At 44.4% G+C, this 14,946-nt stretch overlaps 1 protein-coding gene across 1 annotated transcript; it reads left to right on the top strand.

The window, feature by feature from the left end:
* Positions 1-1,153: 1,153 nt before the first annotated feature.
* Positions 1,154-8,701, top strand: LOC119741412 (hyalin-like). Its single transcript, XM_038217155.1, has 5 exons — positions 1,154-1,265; positions 2,263-2,511; positions 4,291-4,578; positions 5,723-5,764; positions 8,691-8,701. The coding sequence occupies exons 1-5, from the start codon at positions 1,154-1,156 to the stop codon at positions 8,699-8,701; spliced, it is 702 nt and encodes a 233-aa protein (XP_038073083.1).
* The last annotated feature ends 6,245 nt before the right edge of the window (positions 8,702-14,946 follow it).

The following is a 14,946-nucleotide window of genomic DNA, read 5'->3' as shown; positions in this document are numbered from 1 at the left end:
TGTTATCTGAGTGGTCAGAGCCACCAATAGTTTGACCGTGCAACAAAATTTATACTTACCGTGGAATATTACCTTGGGTTGGGACGAATAATTGAATGATATGTGATCAACGACCAACCACTCAATGTTGTCTCTCATTGTGCGTTGTGTGTTCCATCAGCTAGAGAGAGCATGGGCGTCGTGAGGTGGGGGGGGGGGGGGGCGGGTGAGAGAACAACATTGTTGAACATTGACCAGGGGAGTGGGTGACCGTGGGAGGCCAAGGTTATTTTCAAGTGTCCCAAGCATTTGGCCGGGATTGTAGATTCAAGAGCAATTCTGACCTAGGACATTTGTTTTAGTGTGCCTTCCATTCGAGTTAATTGATTCTGCTTCCTTTCTTTTTTTTTCAGAGGGAATTCCACTGTCAGTAACTTGCACTCCGTTTTCCTTAACGACGGACTCCAACGAAGCCCACGCCACATACACACTGCCTTTGAACCCGGACGTAATCGAGCATAACTCTGGGAGCTATACCGTCGAGACCACAGTCACCACACAAGACGGGACGCCAGTCTCGCACACTGATGGCCAGAGTGCCCAGTTCAGTTACGATGAAGTTTACAGCGTCCAGTACTGTGTCCAAGACAGCACGACAACAGAATGCTGCACAAGTCAACTGGCAGTTCAGGGTAAGCATTTTGAAAGCAGGATCAGTTTGATATATATACATATTTCTTTAAAAATTATAGGAAACCCAAATTAAATGGAAGATGCTTATTGATGACGTCACACATTCATTGTTCCAGCGAAAAGATGTTTTTTGCTCCATTCTATTAAAGAAAACTGTTTATTCCATAAAAACATTGTGCATGTTTTCCTGTCATCGGCTTCTCAGATTTACTCACATTCTTAAAATAAATCCCAAATAAATGCATAAACCGAGCTGCAAATAAGTGTTCGATCGGTGACATTTAGAATGGTTTGCATGTAAAAAAAAAATGTGCTGAAAGTTGGTGGCAATTGGGATTAGATGTTTTGAAATATTTCAGATGACGAGGACCCGGTAATAACTTGCCCAGCAGCGTTCGAGACAGCCACCGATGCCGGGGTTGCATATTACAATGAATCTCTACCCGCTGCTACGGTTACTGATAACTCTGGCGAAGACATTATGTACATTCCAGAGGATGGCCCTTATCCACTCGGCACCAACACTGTCACGTACACTGCCACAGATTCCAGCCGCAACAGTGCTAGTTGCACAGTGGAGGTCACTGTGAAAGGTAGCCCAGCATGTTTACTTGTTCACACAGACTTTAATACCTTTCACATTACAAATGGTTTGTACACGGCGAGTCTCAAAATAAACAGCAGTACTCACCTTCACTAATAAGTCGCTCCTTGATTATGTGTTGTGCGTGTGCAATGTGACTTTTTTAGTAGGTTAGTAATTGACCAATTGTGGTAGAATCTCATCAACGCAGCTTGTGAAATATTGTCCAATTACATTATATACAAATGGACGCGGAATGTGCAAAATTGGAGGCAAACAAAATTTAACGTAAAAAAATCCATATAGCGTTGTCTGAAGGTCAATTAGGCGAATCCGTGAATGGATGCACGCAAACGTTGGCACGAGGCGCACGTGTGTGTGGTTGCTATTATTTGTCGGTTCAGTGCGTAACATTGCATAGATACAATCCTTTCATTGAGAACATGTGTTCTGGATACTGATGTGGGCACAATTCAAAATATGACTCAGCAAGTTTTAAAATGAAATCAAGATCCTAGAATATTGTTATCTCGGAATATACAGCATTCACAGAGCTCAAACTTCATCAAGTTAGTTGTTGAGCACCCGTCTTTAGATTTTGAGCATTTTGGTTGCTTCAAACGAAACAAATGCACAAATGGCAAATGATATACGCTACCTTTAATTATTTTCACGAGCAAAAGCCTAGGCTTTTGTTACACCACTGTGTATTAGAATCACTAATTCTCATTACACACAAATTGGTTTCAGCTGAAAATCATACCTCTTGCAATGTTCTTCTTAATTTTCAACTGAGAGTCATCCATTTTTATTAATTACTTTCAGGATCACAGTTGTATTAATGTGTTTAAATAATAATTACGCCTGTTTTCTTTCTCTTCATATATTTTTCATTCAAACTTACTTGTGTCGGTGAACCTTCAATCATCTTCTATTTTGTCAACACACAACCAGCTGATGCTAATAGACTACTTTTTAAATTTTCTTGTTTTTTGGGGGGGTTTCAGACGAAGAACGACCAACCATTCTCACCTGCATAGATAGCGTCGGAACGACCAATATGGGATCAGGCGTAGCGACGGCCTCCTACGAACTACCCACTGGCATCGATAACTCGGGCTTAGAAGTCACTGTTCAGTGCACGCCGGTACTGGGCACCCTCCTCCCACTAGGAACTCACACGGTCACCTGTGTCTTCCGTGATCAAGCGGTGCCTGTCAATATCAACCTTTGCTTCATAACGGTGACTGTAGGTGGTAAGTTGAAACCACTTGATGCACTCTTAAAAGTCCACAAGGCCGGGCGTCATCAATCGCTTCTCTAAGGTGGGGGGGGGGGGACATACCTTGATCAGAACTAATGTGAGCGTGAAGCGCAAAGCCATAACAGTGGGGGTTCGGGGCCTGCTTAAGGGTCCTGGATAATTTTGGATTCTAGATGCTGTGTGGTGTGATCTGAGACAATTTCTGACCACTTTAACCATTTGTTTTAGCCAAAGAACATCATTTTCAAGTTTGGAGTCAATGACTTAGGGGCCATTCAAAATTCTCAATGTTTTTAAATTTTGAGTTTTTTTCCAAATTATTATGACCCACCCAACCACCCCCAATTTCGATTAATATTAAAAAAGACTGATTTGTCATGGCATAGGCACATTAGGTTTGGGCAGACCTCACACAGAAGAGAATCTTTGGAGAGAGATGGGCAAGTTGTGCTGTCAGGTCACTCACAATAGCCTAGGCCTCTCCGTAGAAATTGTTTTTAAAAATAAACAAAAACCTGAGTCTGAGAGAGTCCAAATTCTTCACAAATATTCATCTCAATAAAAGTCTGTTTGAGATTTTGTAATTATTACTAAAATGGGCCCCTTCAAAAGGTTACAGTCAATGACAGTAAACAATAAACATAAGCATGCAAGTCGAAACAATTCACCCCAGACATGCAAGACCATGAAGAAAATGCCAGACGGATATTCTATAAAATTCCCAAAACATCTTCTAAAATTAATTTTGGAATGATTACAAAATTATAGTTCATTTAAATCATGGAGAAAAAAAACATGACCCAAACTAGGCCTATGTATTTTTTTTCCCCGGAAACTGAGAATTCCAATACAGTCGTTTTCCTAGTTCCAAATAGCAAACATCATTCAGGCTGCTTTCGGCTCAACTACTGCACAAATTCAAGTGACATTCATTAAAAAGTTTACCTTGAGTGACAGAGATGTTACACAACAATTTTCCAAATTTAAGCTCTTTTAAATTTGCCTTTGCGACGTCAATTATACCGATGCCCTTTTTCCTAGTTCCAGATCAGTTCAATTAGTTCTGAATCGATTAAAAACTGCTTCGCGAGAAAAAAAAATCCCGCGAGAAAATCAATTTTTCAGCCAGAAAAACCCTGAATTAAGCACATTTCTGATAAAGTATTGTTTAATTTTCCAAAAATAGTTTATTCAAGAGAATGCCAGCAAATTTTAAAAAGAGAAAAACGTAGTTGCGTCATAAGTGCACGCGCGATCTGGAACTAGTTAAAAGCATACGGTCATTCGTTGGTGAGTTTTCAAAAATAAGAGACTTTACAAATTATTTTGATTCTACAAACATTTGATGGAAGAGTTTATACGACTGTAGTGTATGAACAAAATATTCAAAAACACACAGTACGAGTGATGTACCAAGTAGAAAATTTATTGTCGATTTGCAGCTCCCGTGATTTTCTAAAAACGGTCCAAATATGTCAAAGGGTTTTTATTTGAAGCTATCCGGAACTAGGAAAATCCGGAACTAGGAAAAAAAAATCAAAATTTAAAGACGTCGAAAATTTTGAATGGCCCCTTGGCTATTCTGGGCTACAGAATCAAATGTAGGCTCCACTTTTTTTCAGGGACTAGAAAATTGGGTCCAGGTCATTCTGACTCACCCTGTAGTCTAGTCATTCGCTTGCCATTCCTGCGCTTAGGTCTCGTGTTTATAAATCTGCTGGTACCTCTGATTTCTCATCTTAATGTTTCCAATTTGATCATTCATTGCCAGACGATGAGATGCCTTCGATCGCCTGCCCATCCAATATCACAGTAGGAACAGACGCAGGCGAGTCACACACAATTCAGACCTTTCCAACAAGCTACACAGCGTCAGACAACTCCGGCAGCTTTGCTGTCAATATCACCAATGTCTACCCTGGTTTGCCATCTCAGGGACCATTCACCCCAGGAAGTACTTATACCTTCGAAATTAACGACAGCCCCTATATTTGGTACTACATAGCGTACGATTCTCATGGAAATGAGGACAGTTGTGTATGGACGATCAGTGTCATAGGTAAGTCCATTTTATTATGCCCTGCGGCGAAGCCGAAGGGGCATACTGTTTCTGCCTTGTCCTTCCGTGGGTGGGTGTGTGTGCATGTACAAACACCGCCTTGTGGGGTACCGGAACAATGGGAGGTACCCCACAAGGAATGCCCACCGACTTGCGGGGTACTGTTTTGGTACCCCACAAGTTTTTCACGAAATAGATATATGGATTTTACTCAAAAACTAGGAATTTCCAAGGTGGGTTGATGTGTCGCAAATGGAAAAGTTTTAGAAAAGGGATATTAAGTCCGAATTTCAGCCCAGGAAATTAACTATGGTTAATAAAAGCATTTTGACATAAGTGTGCGACGTTGCAAAATTTTTACACGAGAACAAAGGAAGTACCCCACTTCTATGCCTATGTAAGCGTGCGTGGGTGGGTGGGTGTCCGGATAAATCTTGTCAGCGCGATAACTTGAGAAATACTTCACATGTGAACTTAAAATTTGGTTTGTGGATTGTCCTTGGCAATCATAAGAAGCCTATTGCATTTGGAGCCGAAACGTCAAGGGTCAAGGTCACAGTGGTTAAAACAAAAGAAATTTTGTCAGCGCGATAACTTGAGAAATACTTTAAATGTGAACTTAAAATTTGGTTAGTGGATTGTCCTTGGCAATCCTAAGACGCCTTTTGCATTTGGGGCCAAAAGGTCAAGGGTCAAGGTCACAGTAGCTAAAACAAACATGTGAATTCCTTTGGGGAACTAACCCACCGGGCCGGTTTTTATGTGCAACCTCTATGAGAGAACACGGCGAAAAAATCATTAAATGATACATGGTCAGCCACACCCTCGGCTACGGATAATGTGGACACCTTAACTGCGAGTGACATCAGTTGTACAGATGGGAATGGCAATACAGTGGTGTCAGCAGGCACATACACTTTGGGAACCACGACGGTCACGTGCACTGTCTCTGATGCCGCTGGGAATATGGATACATGCATGTTCACCATACAAATCATAGGTAAGAGTGGGTAGTGGCTCTTTGTCCTGGATTAATGGAACTGAGTAGTTTTTGATTGACTGACAGAAGTTGCAAATAGAAAAGGCAAATTTGTTTTTGGCGTCTAGCTCATTTATTTTCTTTTGATTTCATGCTGCCTAACAGATGATGAAAACCCTGACATCACATGTCCTGCCGCAATCATGGGCATGTCTACTGACGCTGGAGTTGCGACTGCTGTCGTTACATGGTCAGCCACACCCTCGGCTACAGATAATGTGGACACCTTGACTGCAAGTGACATCAGTTGTACAGATGGGAATGGCAATTCAGTGGTGTCAGCGGGCACATACACTTTGGGCACCACGACGGTCACGTGCACTGTCTCTGATGTCGCTGGGAATATGGATACATGCATGTTCACCATAGAAATCATAGGTAAGAGTGGGTAGTGGCTCTTTGTACTGGATTAATGGAACTGAGTAGTTTTTGATTGACTTACAGAAGTTGCGGATAGAAAAGGCAAGTTTGTTTTTTTGCGTCCAGCTCATTTATTTTCTTTTGATTTAATGCTGCCCAACAGATGATGAAAACCCTGACATCACATGTCCTAACGCAGTCATGGGCATGTCTACGGACGCTGGAGTTGCGACTGCTGTCGTTACATGGTCAGCCACACCCTCGGCTACGGATAATGTGGACACCTTGACTGCAAGTGACATCAGTTGTACAGATGGGAATGGCAATTCGGTGGTGTCAGCGGGCACATACACTTTGGGCACCACGACGGTCACGTGCACTGTCTCTGATGCCGCTGGGAATATGGATACATGCATGTTCACCATAGAAATCATAGGTAAGAGTGGGTAGTGGCTCTTTGTCCTGGATTAATGGAACTGAGTAGTTTTTGATTGACTTACAGAAGTTGCAGATAGAAAAGGCAAATTTGTTTTTGGCGTCTAGCTCATTTATTTTCTTTTGATTTAATGCTGCCTAACAGATGATGAAAACCCTGACATCACATGTCCTAACGCAGTCACGGGCATGTCTACGGACGCTGGAGTTGCGACTGCTGTCGTTACATGGTCAGCCACACCCTCGGCTACGGATAATGTGGACACCTTGACTGCAAGTGACATCAGTTGTACAGATGGGAATGGCAATTCAGTGGTGTCAGCGGGCACATACACTTTGGGCACCACGACGGTCACGTGCACTGTCTCTGATGTCGCTGGGAATATGGATACATGTATGTTCACCATAGAAACCATAGGTAAGAGTGGGTAGTGGCTCTTTGTCCTGGATTAATGGAACTGAGTAGTTTTCGATTGACTTACAGAAGTTCTGGATAGAAAAGGCAAATTTGTTGTTGGCGTCCAGCTCATTTATTTTCTTTTGATTTAATGCTGCCCAACAGATGATGAAAACCCTGACATCACATGTCCTAACGCAGTCACGGGCATGTCTACGGACGCTGGAGTTGCGACTGCTGTCGTTACATGGTCAGCCACACCCTCGGCTACGGATAATGTGGACACCTTGACTGCAAGTGACATCAGTTGTACAGATGGGAATGGCAATTCGGTGGTGTCAGCGGGCACATACACTTTGGGCACCACGACGGTCACGTGCACTGTCTCTGATGCCGCTGGGAATATGGATACATGCATGTTCACCATAGAAATCATAGGTAAGAGTGGGTAGTGGCTCTTTGTCCTGGATTAACCCTAACCCCCAAAGGGCTGTTTGGGGGTCAAGTACCAAAACCACAGAATACTAAATGTGCTGTGCACACTTGTATGGAAAGAAATTAATACTACAGGTTACTACTCAGTGGTATTTTGTAGCATTGGGGGCGGTTAGGGTTAATGGAACTGAGTAGTTTTTGATTGACTTACAGAAGTTGCAGATAGAAAAGGCAAATTTGTTTTTGGCGTCTAGCTCATTTATTTTCTTTTGATTTAATGCTGCCTAACAGATGATGAAAACCCTGACATCACATGTCCTAACGCAGTCACGGGCATGTCTACGGACGTTGGAGTTGCGACTGCTGTCGTTACATGGTCAGCCACACCCTCGGCTACGGATAATGTGGACACCTTGACTGCAAGTGACATCAGTTGTATAGATGGGAATGGCAATTCAGTGGTGTCAGCGGGCACATACACTTTGGGCACCACGACGGTCACGTGCACTGTCTCTGATGTCGCTGGGAATATGGATACATGCATGTTCACCATAGAAATCATAGGTAAGAGTGGGTAGTGGCTCTATGTCCTGGATTAATGGAACTGAGTAGTTTTCGATTGACTTACAGAAGTTGCAAATAGAAAAGGCAAGTTTGTTTTTGGCGTCCAGCTCATTTATTTTCTTTTGATTTAATGCTGCCCAACAGATGATGAAAACCCTGACATCACATGTCCTAACGCAGTCACGGGCATGTCTACGGACGCTGGAGTTGCGACTGCTGTTGTTACATGGTCAGCCACACCCTCGGCTACGGATAATGTGGACACCTTGACTGCAAGTGACATCAGTTGTACAGATGGGAATGGCAATTTGGTGGTGTCAGCGGGTACATACACTTTGGGCACCACGACGGTCACGTGCACTGTCTCTGATGCCGCTGGGAATATGGATACATGCATGTTCACCATAGAAATCATAGGTAAGAGTGGGTAGTGGCTCTTTGTCCTGGATTAATGGAACTGAGTAGTTTTTGATTGACTTACAGAAGTTGCAGATAGAAAAGGCAAATTTGTTTTTGGCGTCTAGCTCATTTATTTTCTTTTGATTTAATGCTGCCTAACAGATGATGAAAACCCTGACATCACATGTCCTAACGCAGTCACGGGCATGTCTACGGACGCTGGAGTTGCGACTGCTGTCGTTACATGGTCAGCCACACCCTCGGCTACGGATAATGTGGACACCTTGACTGCAAGTGACATCAGTTGTACAGATGGGATTGGCAATTCAGTGGTGTCAGCGGGCACATACACTTTGGGCACCACGACGGTCACGTGCACTGTCTCTGATGCCGCTGGGAATATGGATACATGCATGTTCACCATAGAAATCATAGGTAAGAGTGGGTAGTGGCTCTTTGTCCTGGATTAATGGAACTGAATAGTTTTCGATTGACTTACAGAAGTTCCGGATAGAAAAGGCAAATTTGTTTTTGGCGTCTAGCTCATTTATTTTCTTTTGATTTAATGCTGCCTAACAGATGATGAAAACCCTGACATCACATGTCCTAACGCAGTCACGGGCATGTCTACGGATGCTGGAGTTGCAACTGCTGTCGTTACATGGTCAGCCACACCCTCGGCTACGGATAATGTGGACACCTTGACTGCAAGTGACATCAGTTGTACAGATGGGAATGGCAATACAGTGGTGTCTGCGGGCACATACACTTTGGGCACCACGACGGTCACGTGCACTGTCTCTGATGCCGCTGGGAATATGGATACATGCATGTTCACCATAGAAATCATAGGTAAGAGTGGGTAGTGGCTCTTTGTCCTGGATTAATGGAACTGAGTAGTTTTCGATTGACTTACAGAAGTTGCAAATAGAAAAGGCAAGTTTGTTTTTTTGCGTCCAGCTCATTTATTTTCTTTTGATTTAATGCTGCCCAACAGATGATGAAAACCCTGACATCACATGTCCTAACGCAGTCACGGGCATGTCTACGGACGCTGGAGTTGCGACTGCTGTCGTTACATGGTCAGCCACACCCTCGGCTACGGATAATGTGGACACCTTGACTGCAAGTGACATCAGTTGTACAGATGGGAATGGCAATTCAGTGGTGTCAGCGGGCACATACACTTTGGGCACCACGACGGTCACGTGCACTGTCTCTGATGTCGCTGGGAATATGGATACATGTATGTTCACCATAGAAACCATAGGTAAGAGTGGGTAGTGGCTCTTTGTCCTGGATTAATGGAACTGAGTAGTTTTCGATTGACTTACAGAAGTTCTGGATAGAAAAGGCAAGTTTGTTGTTGGCGTCCAGCTCATTTATTTTCTTTTGATTTAATGCTGCCCAACAGATGATGAAAACCCTGACATCACATGTCCTAACGCAGTCACGGGCATGTCTACGGACGCTGGAGTTGCGACTGCTGTCGTTACATGGTCAGCCACACCCTCGGCTACGGATAATGTGGACACCTTGACTGCAAGTGACATCAGTTGTACAGATGGGAATGGCAATTCGGTGGTGTCAGCGGGCACATACACTTTGGGCACCACGACGGTCACGTGCACTGTCTCTGATGCCGCTGGGAATATGGATACATGCATGTTCACCATAGAAATCATAGGTAAGAGTGGGTAGTGGCTCTTTGTCCTGGATTAACCCTAACCCCCAAAGGGCTGTTTGGGGGTCAAGTACCAAAACCACAGAATACTAAATGTGCTGTGCACACTTGTATGGAAAGAAATTAATACTACAGGTTACTACTCAGTGGTATTTTGTAGCATTGGGGGCGGTTAGGGTTAATGGAACTGAGTAGTTTTTGATTGACTTACAGAAGTTGCAGATAGAAAAGGCAAATTTGTTTTTGGCGTCTAGCTCATTTATTTTCTTTTGATTTAATGCTGCCTAACAGATGATGAAAACCCTGACATCACATGTCCTAACGCAGTCACGGGCATGTCTACGGACGCTGGAGTTGCGACTGCTGTCGTTACATGGTCAGCCACACCCTCGGCTACGGATAATGTGGACACCTTGACTGCAAGTGACATCAGTTGTATAGATGGGAATGGCAATTCAGTGGTGTCAGCGGGCACATACACTTTGGGCACCACGACGGTCACGTGCACTGTCTCTGATGTCGCTGGGAATATGGATACATGCATGTTCACCATAGAAATCATAGGTAAGAGTGGGTAGTGGCTCTATGTCCTGGATTAATGGAACTGAGTAGTTTTCGATTGACTTACAGAAGTTGCAAATAGAAAAGGCAAGTTTGTTTTTGGCGTCCAGCTCATTTATTTTCTTTTGATTTAATGCTGCCCAACAGATGATGAAAACCCTGACATCACATGTCCTAACGCAGTCACGGGCATGTCTACGGACGCTGGAGTTGCGACTGCTGTTGTTACATGGTCAGCCACACCCTCGGCTACGGATAATGTGGACACCTTGACTGCAAGTGACATCAGTTGTACAGATGGGAATGGCAATTTGGTGGTGTCAGCGGGTACATACACTTTGGGCACCACGACGGTCACGTGCACTGTCTCTGATGCCGCTGGGAATATGGATACATGCATGTTCACCATAGAAATCATAGGTAAGAGTGGGTAGTGGCTCTTTGTCCTGGATTAATGGAACTGAGTAGTTTTTGATTGACTTACAGAAGTTGCAGATAGAAAAGGCAAATTTGTTTTTGGCGTCTAGCTCATTTATTTTCTTTTGATTTAATGCTGCCTAACAGATGATGAAAACCCTGACATCACATGTCCTAACGCAGTCACGGGCATGTCTACGGACGCTGGAGTTGCGACTGCTGTCGTTACATGGTCAGCCACACCCTCGGCTACGGATAATGTGGACACCTTGACTGCAAGTGACATCAGTTGTACAGATGGGATTGGCAATTCAGTGGTGTCAGCGGGCACATACACTTTGGGCACCACGACGGTCACGTGCACTGTCTCTGATGCCGCTGGGAATATGGATACATGCATGTTCACCATAGAAATCATAGGTAAGAGTGGGTAGTGGCTCTTTGTCCTGGATTAATGGAACTGAATAGTTTTCGATTGACTTACAGAAGTTCCGGATAGAAAAGGCAAATTTGTTTTTGGCGTCTAGCTCATTTATTTTCTTTTGATTTAATGCTGCCTAACAGATGATGAAAACCCTGACATCACATGTCCTAACGCAGTCACGGGCATGTCTACGGATGCTGGAGTTGCAACTGCTGTCGTTACATGGTCAGCCACACCCTCGGCTACGGATAATGTGGACACCTTGACTGCAAGTGACATCAGTTGTACAGATGGGAATGGCAATACAGTGGTGTCTGCGGGCACATACACTTTGGGCACCACGACGGTCACGTGCACTGTCTCTGATGCCGCTGGGAATATGGATACATGCATGTTCACCATAGAAATCATAGGTAAGAGTGGGTAGTGGCTCTTTGTCCTGGATTAATGGAACTGAGTAGTTTTCGATTGACTTACAGAAGTTGCAAATAGAAAAGGCAAGTTTGTTTTTTTGCGTCCAGCTCATTTAATTTCTTTTGATTTAATGCTGCCCAACAGATGATGAAAACCCTGACATCACATGTCCTAACGCAGTCACGGGCATGTCTACGGACGCTGGAGTTGCGACTGCTGTCGTTACATGGTCAGCCACACCCTCGGCTACAGATAATGTGGACACCTTGACTGCAAGTGACATCAGTTGTACAGATGGGAATGGCAATTCGGTGGTGTCAGCGGGCACATACACTTTGGGCACCACGACGGTCACGTGCACTGTCTCTGATGCCGCTGGGAATATGGAAACATGCATGTTCACCATAGAAATCATAGGTAAGAGTGGGTAGTGGCTCTTTTTCCTGGATTAATGGAACTGAGTAGTTTTTGATTGACTTACAGAAGTTGCAGACAGAAAAGGCAAATTTGTTTTTGGCGTCTAGCTCATTTATTTTCTTTTGATTTAATGCTGCCAACAGATGATGAAAACCCTGACATCACATGTCCTAACGCAGTCACGGGCATGTCTACGGACGCTGGAGTTGCGACTGCTGTCGTTACATGGTCAGCCACACCCTCGGCTACGGATAATGTGGACACCTTGACTGCAAGTGACATCAGTTGTACAGATGGGAATGGCAATTCGGTGGTGTCAGCGGGCACATACACTTTGGGCACCACGACTGTCACGTGCACTGTCTCTGATGCCGCTGGGAATATGGATACATGCATGTTCACCATAGAAATCATAGGTAAGAGTGGGTAGTGGCTCTTTGTCCTGGATTAATGGAACTGAGTAGTTTTTGATTGACTTACAGAAGTTGCAGATAGAAAAGGCAAATTTGTTTTTGGCGTCTAGCCCATTTATTTTCTTTTGATTTAATGCTGCCTAACAGATGATGAAAACCCTGACATCACATGTCCTAACGCAGTCACGGGCATGTCTACAGACGCTGGAGTTGCGACTGCTGTCGTTACATGGTCAGCCACACCCTCGGCTACGGATAATGTGGACACCTTGACTGCAAGTGACATCAGTTGTACAGATGGGAATGGCAATTTGGTGGTGTCTGCGGGCACATACACTTTGGGCACCACGACGGTCACGTGCACTGTCTCTGATGCTGCTGGGAATATGGATACATGCATGTTCACCATAGAAATCATAGGTAAGAGTGGGTAGTGGCTCTTTGTCCTGGATTAATGGAACTGAGTAGTTTTCGATTGACTTACAGAAGTTCCGGATAGAAAAGGCAAGTTTGTTTTTTTGCGTCCAGCTCATTTATTTTCTTTTGATTTAATGCTGCCCAACAGATGATGAAAACCCTGACATCACATGTCCTAACGCAGTCACGGGCATGTCTACGGACGCTGGAGTTGCGACTGCTGTCGTTACATGGTCAGCCACACCCTCGGCTACGGATAATGTGGACACCTTGACTGCAAGTGACATCAGTTGTACAGATGGGAATGGCAATACAGTGGTGTCTGCGGGCACATACACTTTGGGCACCACGACGGTCACGTGCACTGTCTCTGATGCTGCTGGGAATATGGATACATGCATGTTCACCATAGAAATCATAGGTAAGAGTGGGTAGTGGCTCTTTGTCCTGGATTAATGGAACTGAGTAGTTTTCGATTGACTTACAGAAGTTCCGGATAGAAAAGGCAAGTTTGTTTTTTTGCGTCCAGCTCATTTATTTTCTTTTGATTTAATGCTGCCCAACAGATGATGAAAACCCTGACATCACATGTCCTAACGCAGTCACGGGCATGTCTACGGACGCTGGAGTTGCGACTGCTGTCGTTACATGGTCAGCCACACCCTCGGCTACAGATAATGTGGACACCTTGACTGCAAGTGACATCAGTTGTACAGATGGGAATGGCAATTCGGTGGTGTCAGCGGGCACATACACTTTGGGCACCACGACGGTCACGTGCACTGTCTCTGATGCCGCTGGGAATATGGATACATGCATGTTCACCATAGAAATCATAGGTAAGAGTGGGTAGTGGCTCTTTTTCCTGGATTAATGGAACTGAGTAGTTTTTGATTGACTTACAGAAGTTGCAGACAGAAAAGGCAAATTTGTTTTTGGCGTCTAGCTCATTTATTTTCTTTTGATTTAATGCTGCCAACAGATGATGAAAACCCTGACATCACATGTCCTAACGCAGTCACGGGCATGTCTACGGACGCTGGAGTTGCGACTGCTGTCGTTACATGGTCAGCCACACCCTCGGCTACGGATAATGTGGACACCTTGACTGCAAGTGACATCAGTTGTACAGATGGGAATGGCAATTCGGTGGTGTCAGCGGGCACATACACTTTGGGCACCACGACGGTCACGTGCACTGTCTCTGATGCCGCTGGGAATATGGATACATGCATGTTCACCATAGAAATCATAGGTAAGAGTGGGTAGTGGCTCTTTGTCCTGGATTAATGGAACTGAGTAGTTTTTGATTGACTTACAGAAGTTGCGGATAGAAAAGGCAAATTTGTTTTTGTCGTCCAGCTGATTTATTTTCTTTTGATTTAATGCTGCCTAACAGATGATGAAAACCCTGACATCACATGTCCTAACGCAGTCACGGGCATGTCTACGGACGCTGGAGTTGCGACTGCTGTCGTTACATGGTCAGCCACACCCTCGGCTACAGATAATGTGGACACCTTGACTGCAAGTGACATCAGTTGTACAGATGGGAATGGCAATTCGGTGGTGTCAGCGGGCACATACACTTTGGGCACCACGACGGTCACGTGCACTGTCTCTGATGCCGCTGGGAATATGGATACATGCATGTTCACCATAGAAATCATAGGTAAGAGTGGGTAGTGGCTCTTTTTCCTGGATTAATGGAACTGAGTAGTTTTTGATTGACTTACAGAAGTTGCAGACAGAAAAGGCAAATTTGTTTTTGGCGTCTAGCTCATTTATTTTCTTTTGATTTAATGCTGCCAACAGATGATGAAAACCGTGACATCACATGTCCTAACGCAGTCACGGGCATGTCTATGGACGCTGGAGTTGCGACTGCTGTCGTTACATGGTCAGCCACACCCTCGGCTACGGATAATGTGGACACCTTGACTGCAAGTGACATCAGTTGTACAGATGGGAATGGCAATTCGGTGGTGTCAG

Source organism: Patiria miniata, unplaced genomic scaffold, assembly GCF_015706575.1.
Source record: "Patiria miniata isolate m_02_andy unplaced genomic scaffold, ASM1570657v1 HiC_scaffold_5, whole genome shotgun sequence".
In the NCBI taxonomy this organism is placed as follows: domain Eukaryota; kingdom Metazoa; phylum Echinodermata; class Asteroidea; order Valvatida; family Asterinidae; genus Patiria; species Patiria miniata.
This window is presented reverse-complemented; position numbering and strand designations above follow the sequence as displayed.

What these genes read in the sequence shown, in the direction of transcription:
- LOC119741412 (XM_038217155.1), top strand. Translation starts at nt 1,154, where the DNA reads ATGTACATTCCAGAGGATGGCCCTTATCCACTCGGCACCAACACTGTC. An exon ending in AGTGGAGGTCACTGTGAAAG is followed by an intron (nt 1,266 to 2,262) that starts GTAGCCCAGCAT and finishes GGGGGGTTTCAG; the next exon opens with ACGAAGAACGACCAACCATT. An exon ending in ATGGACGATCAGTGTCATAG is followed by an intron (nt 4,579 to 5,722) that starts GTAAGTCCATTT and finishes GCTGCCTAACAG; the next exon opens with ATGATGAAAACCCTGACATC.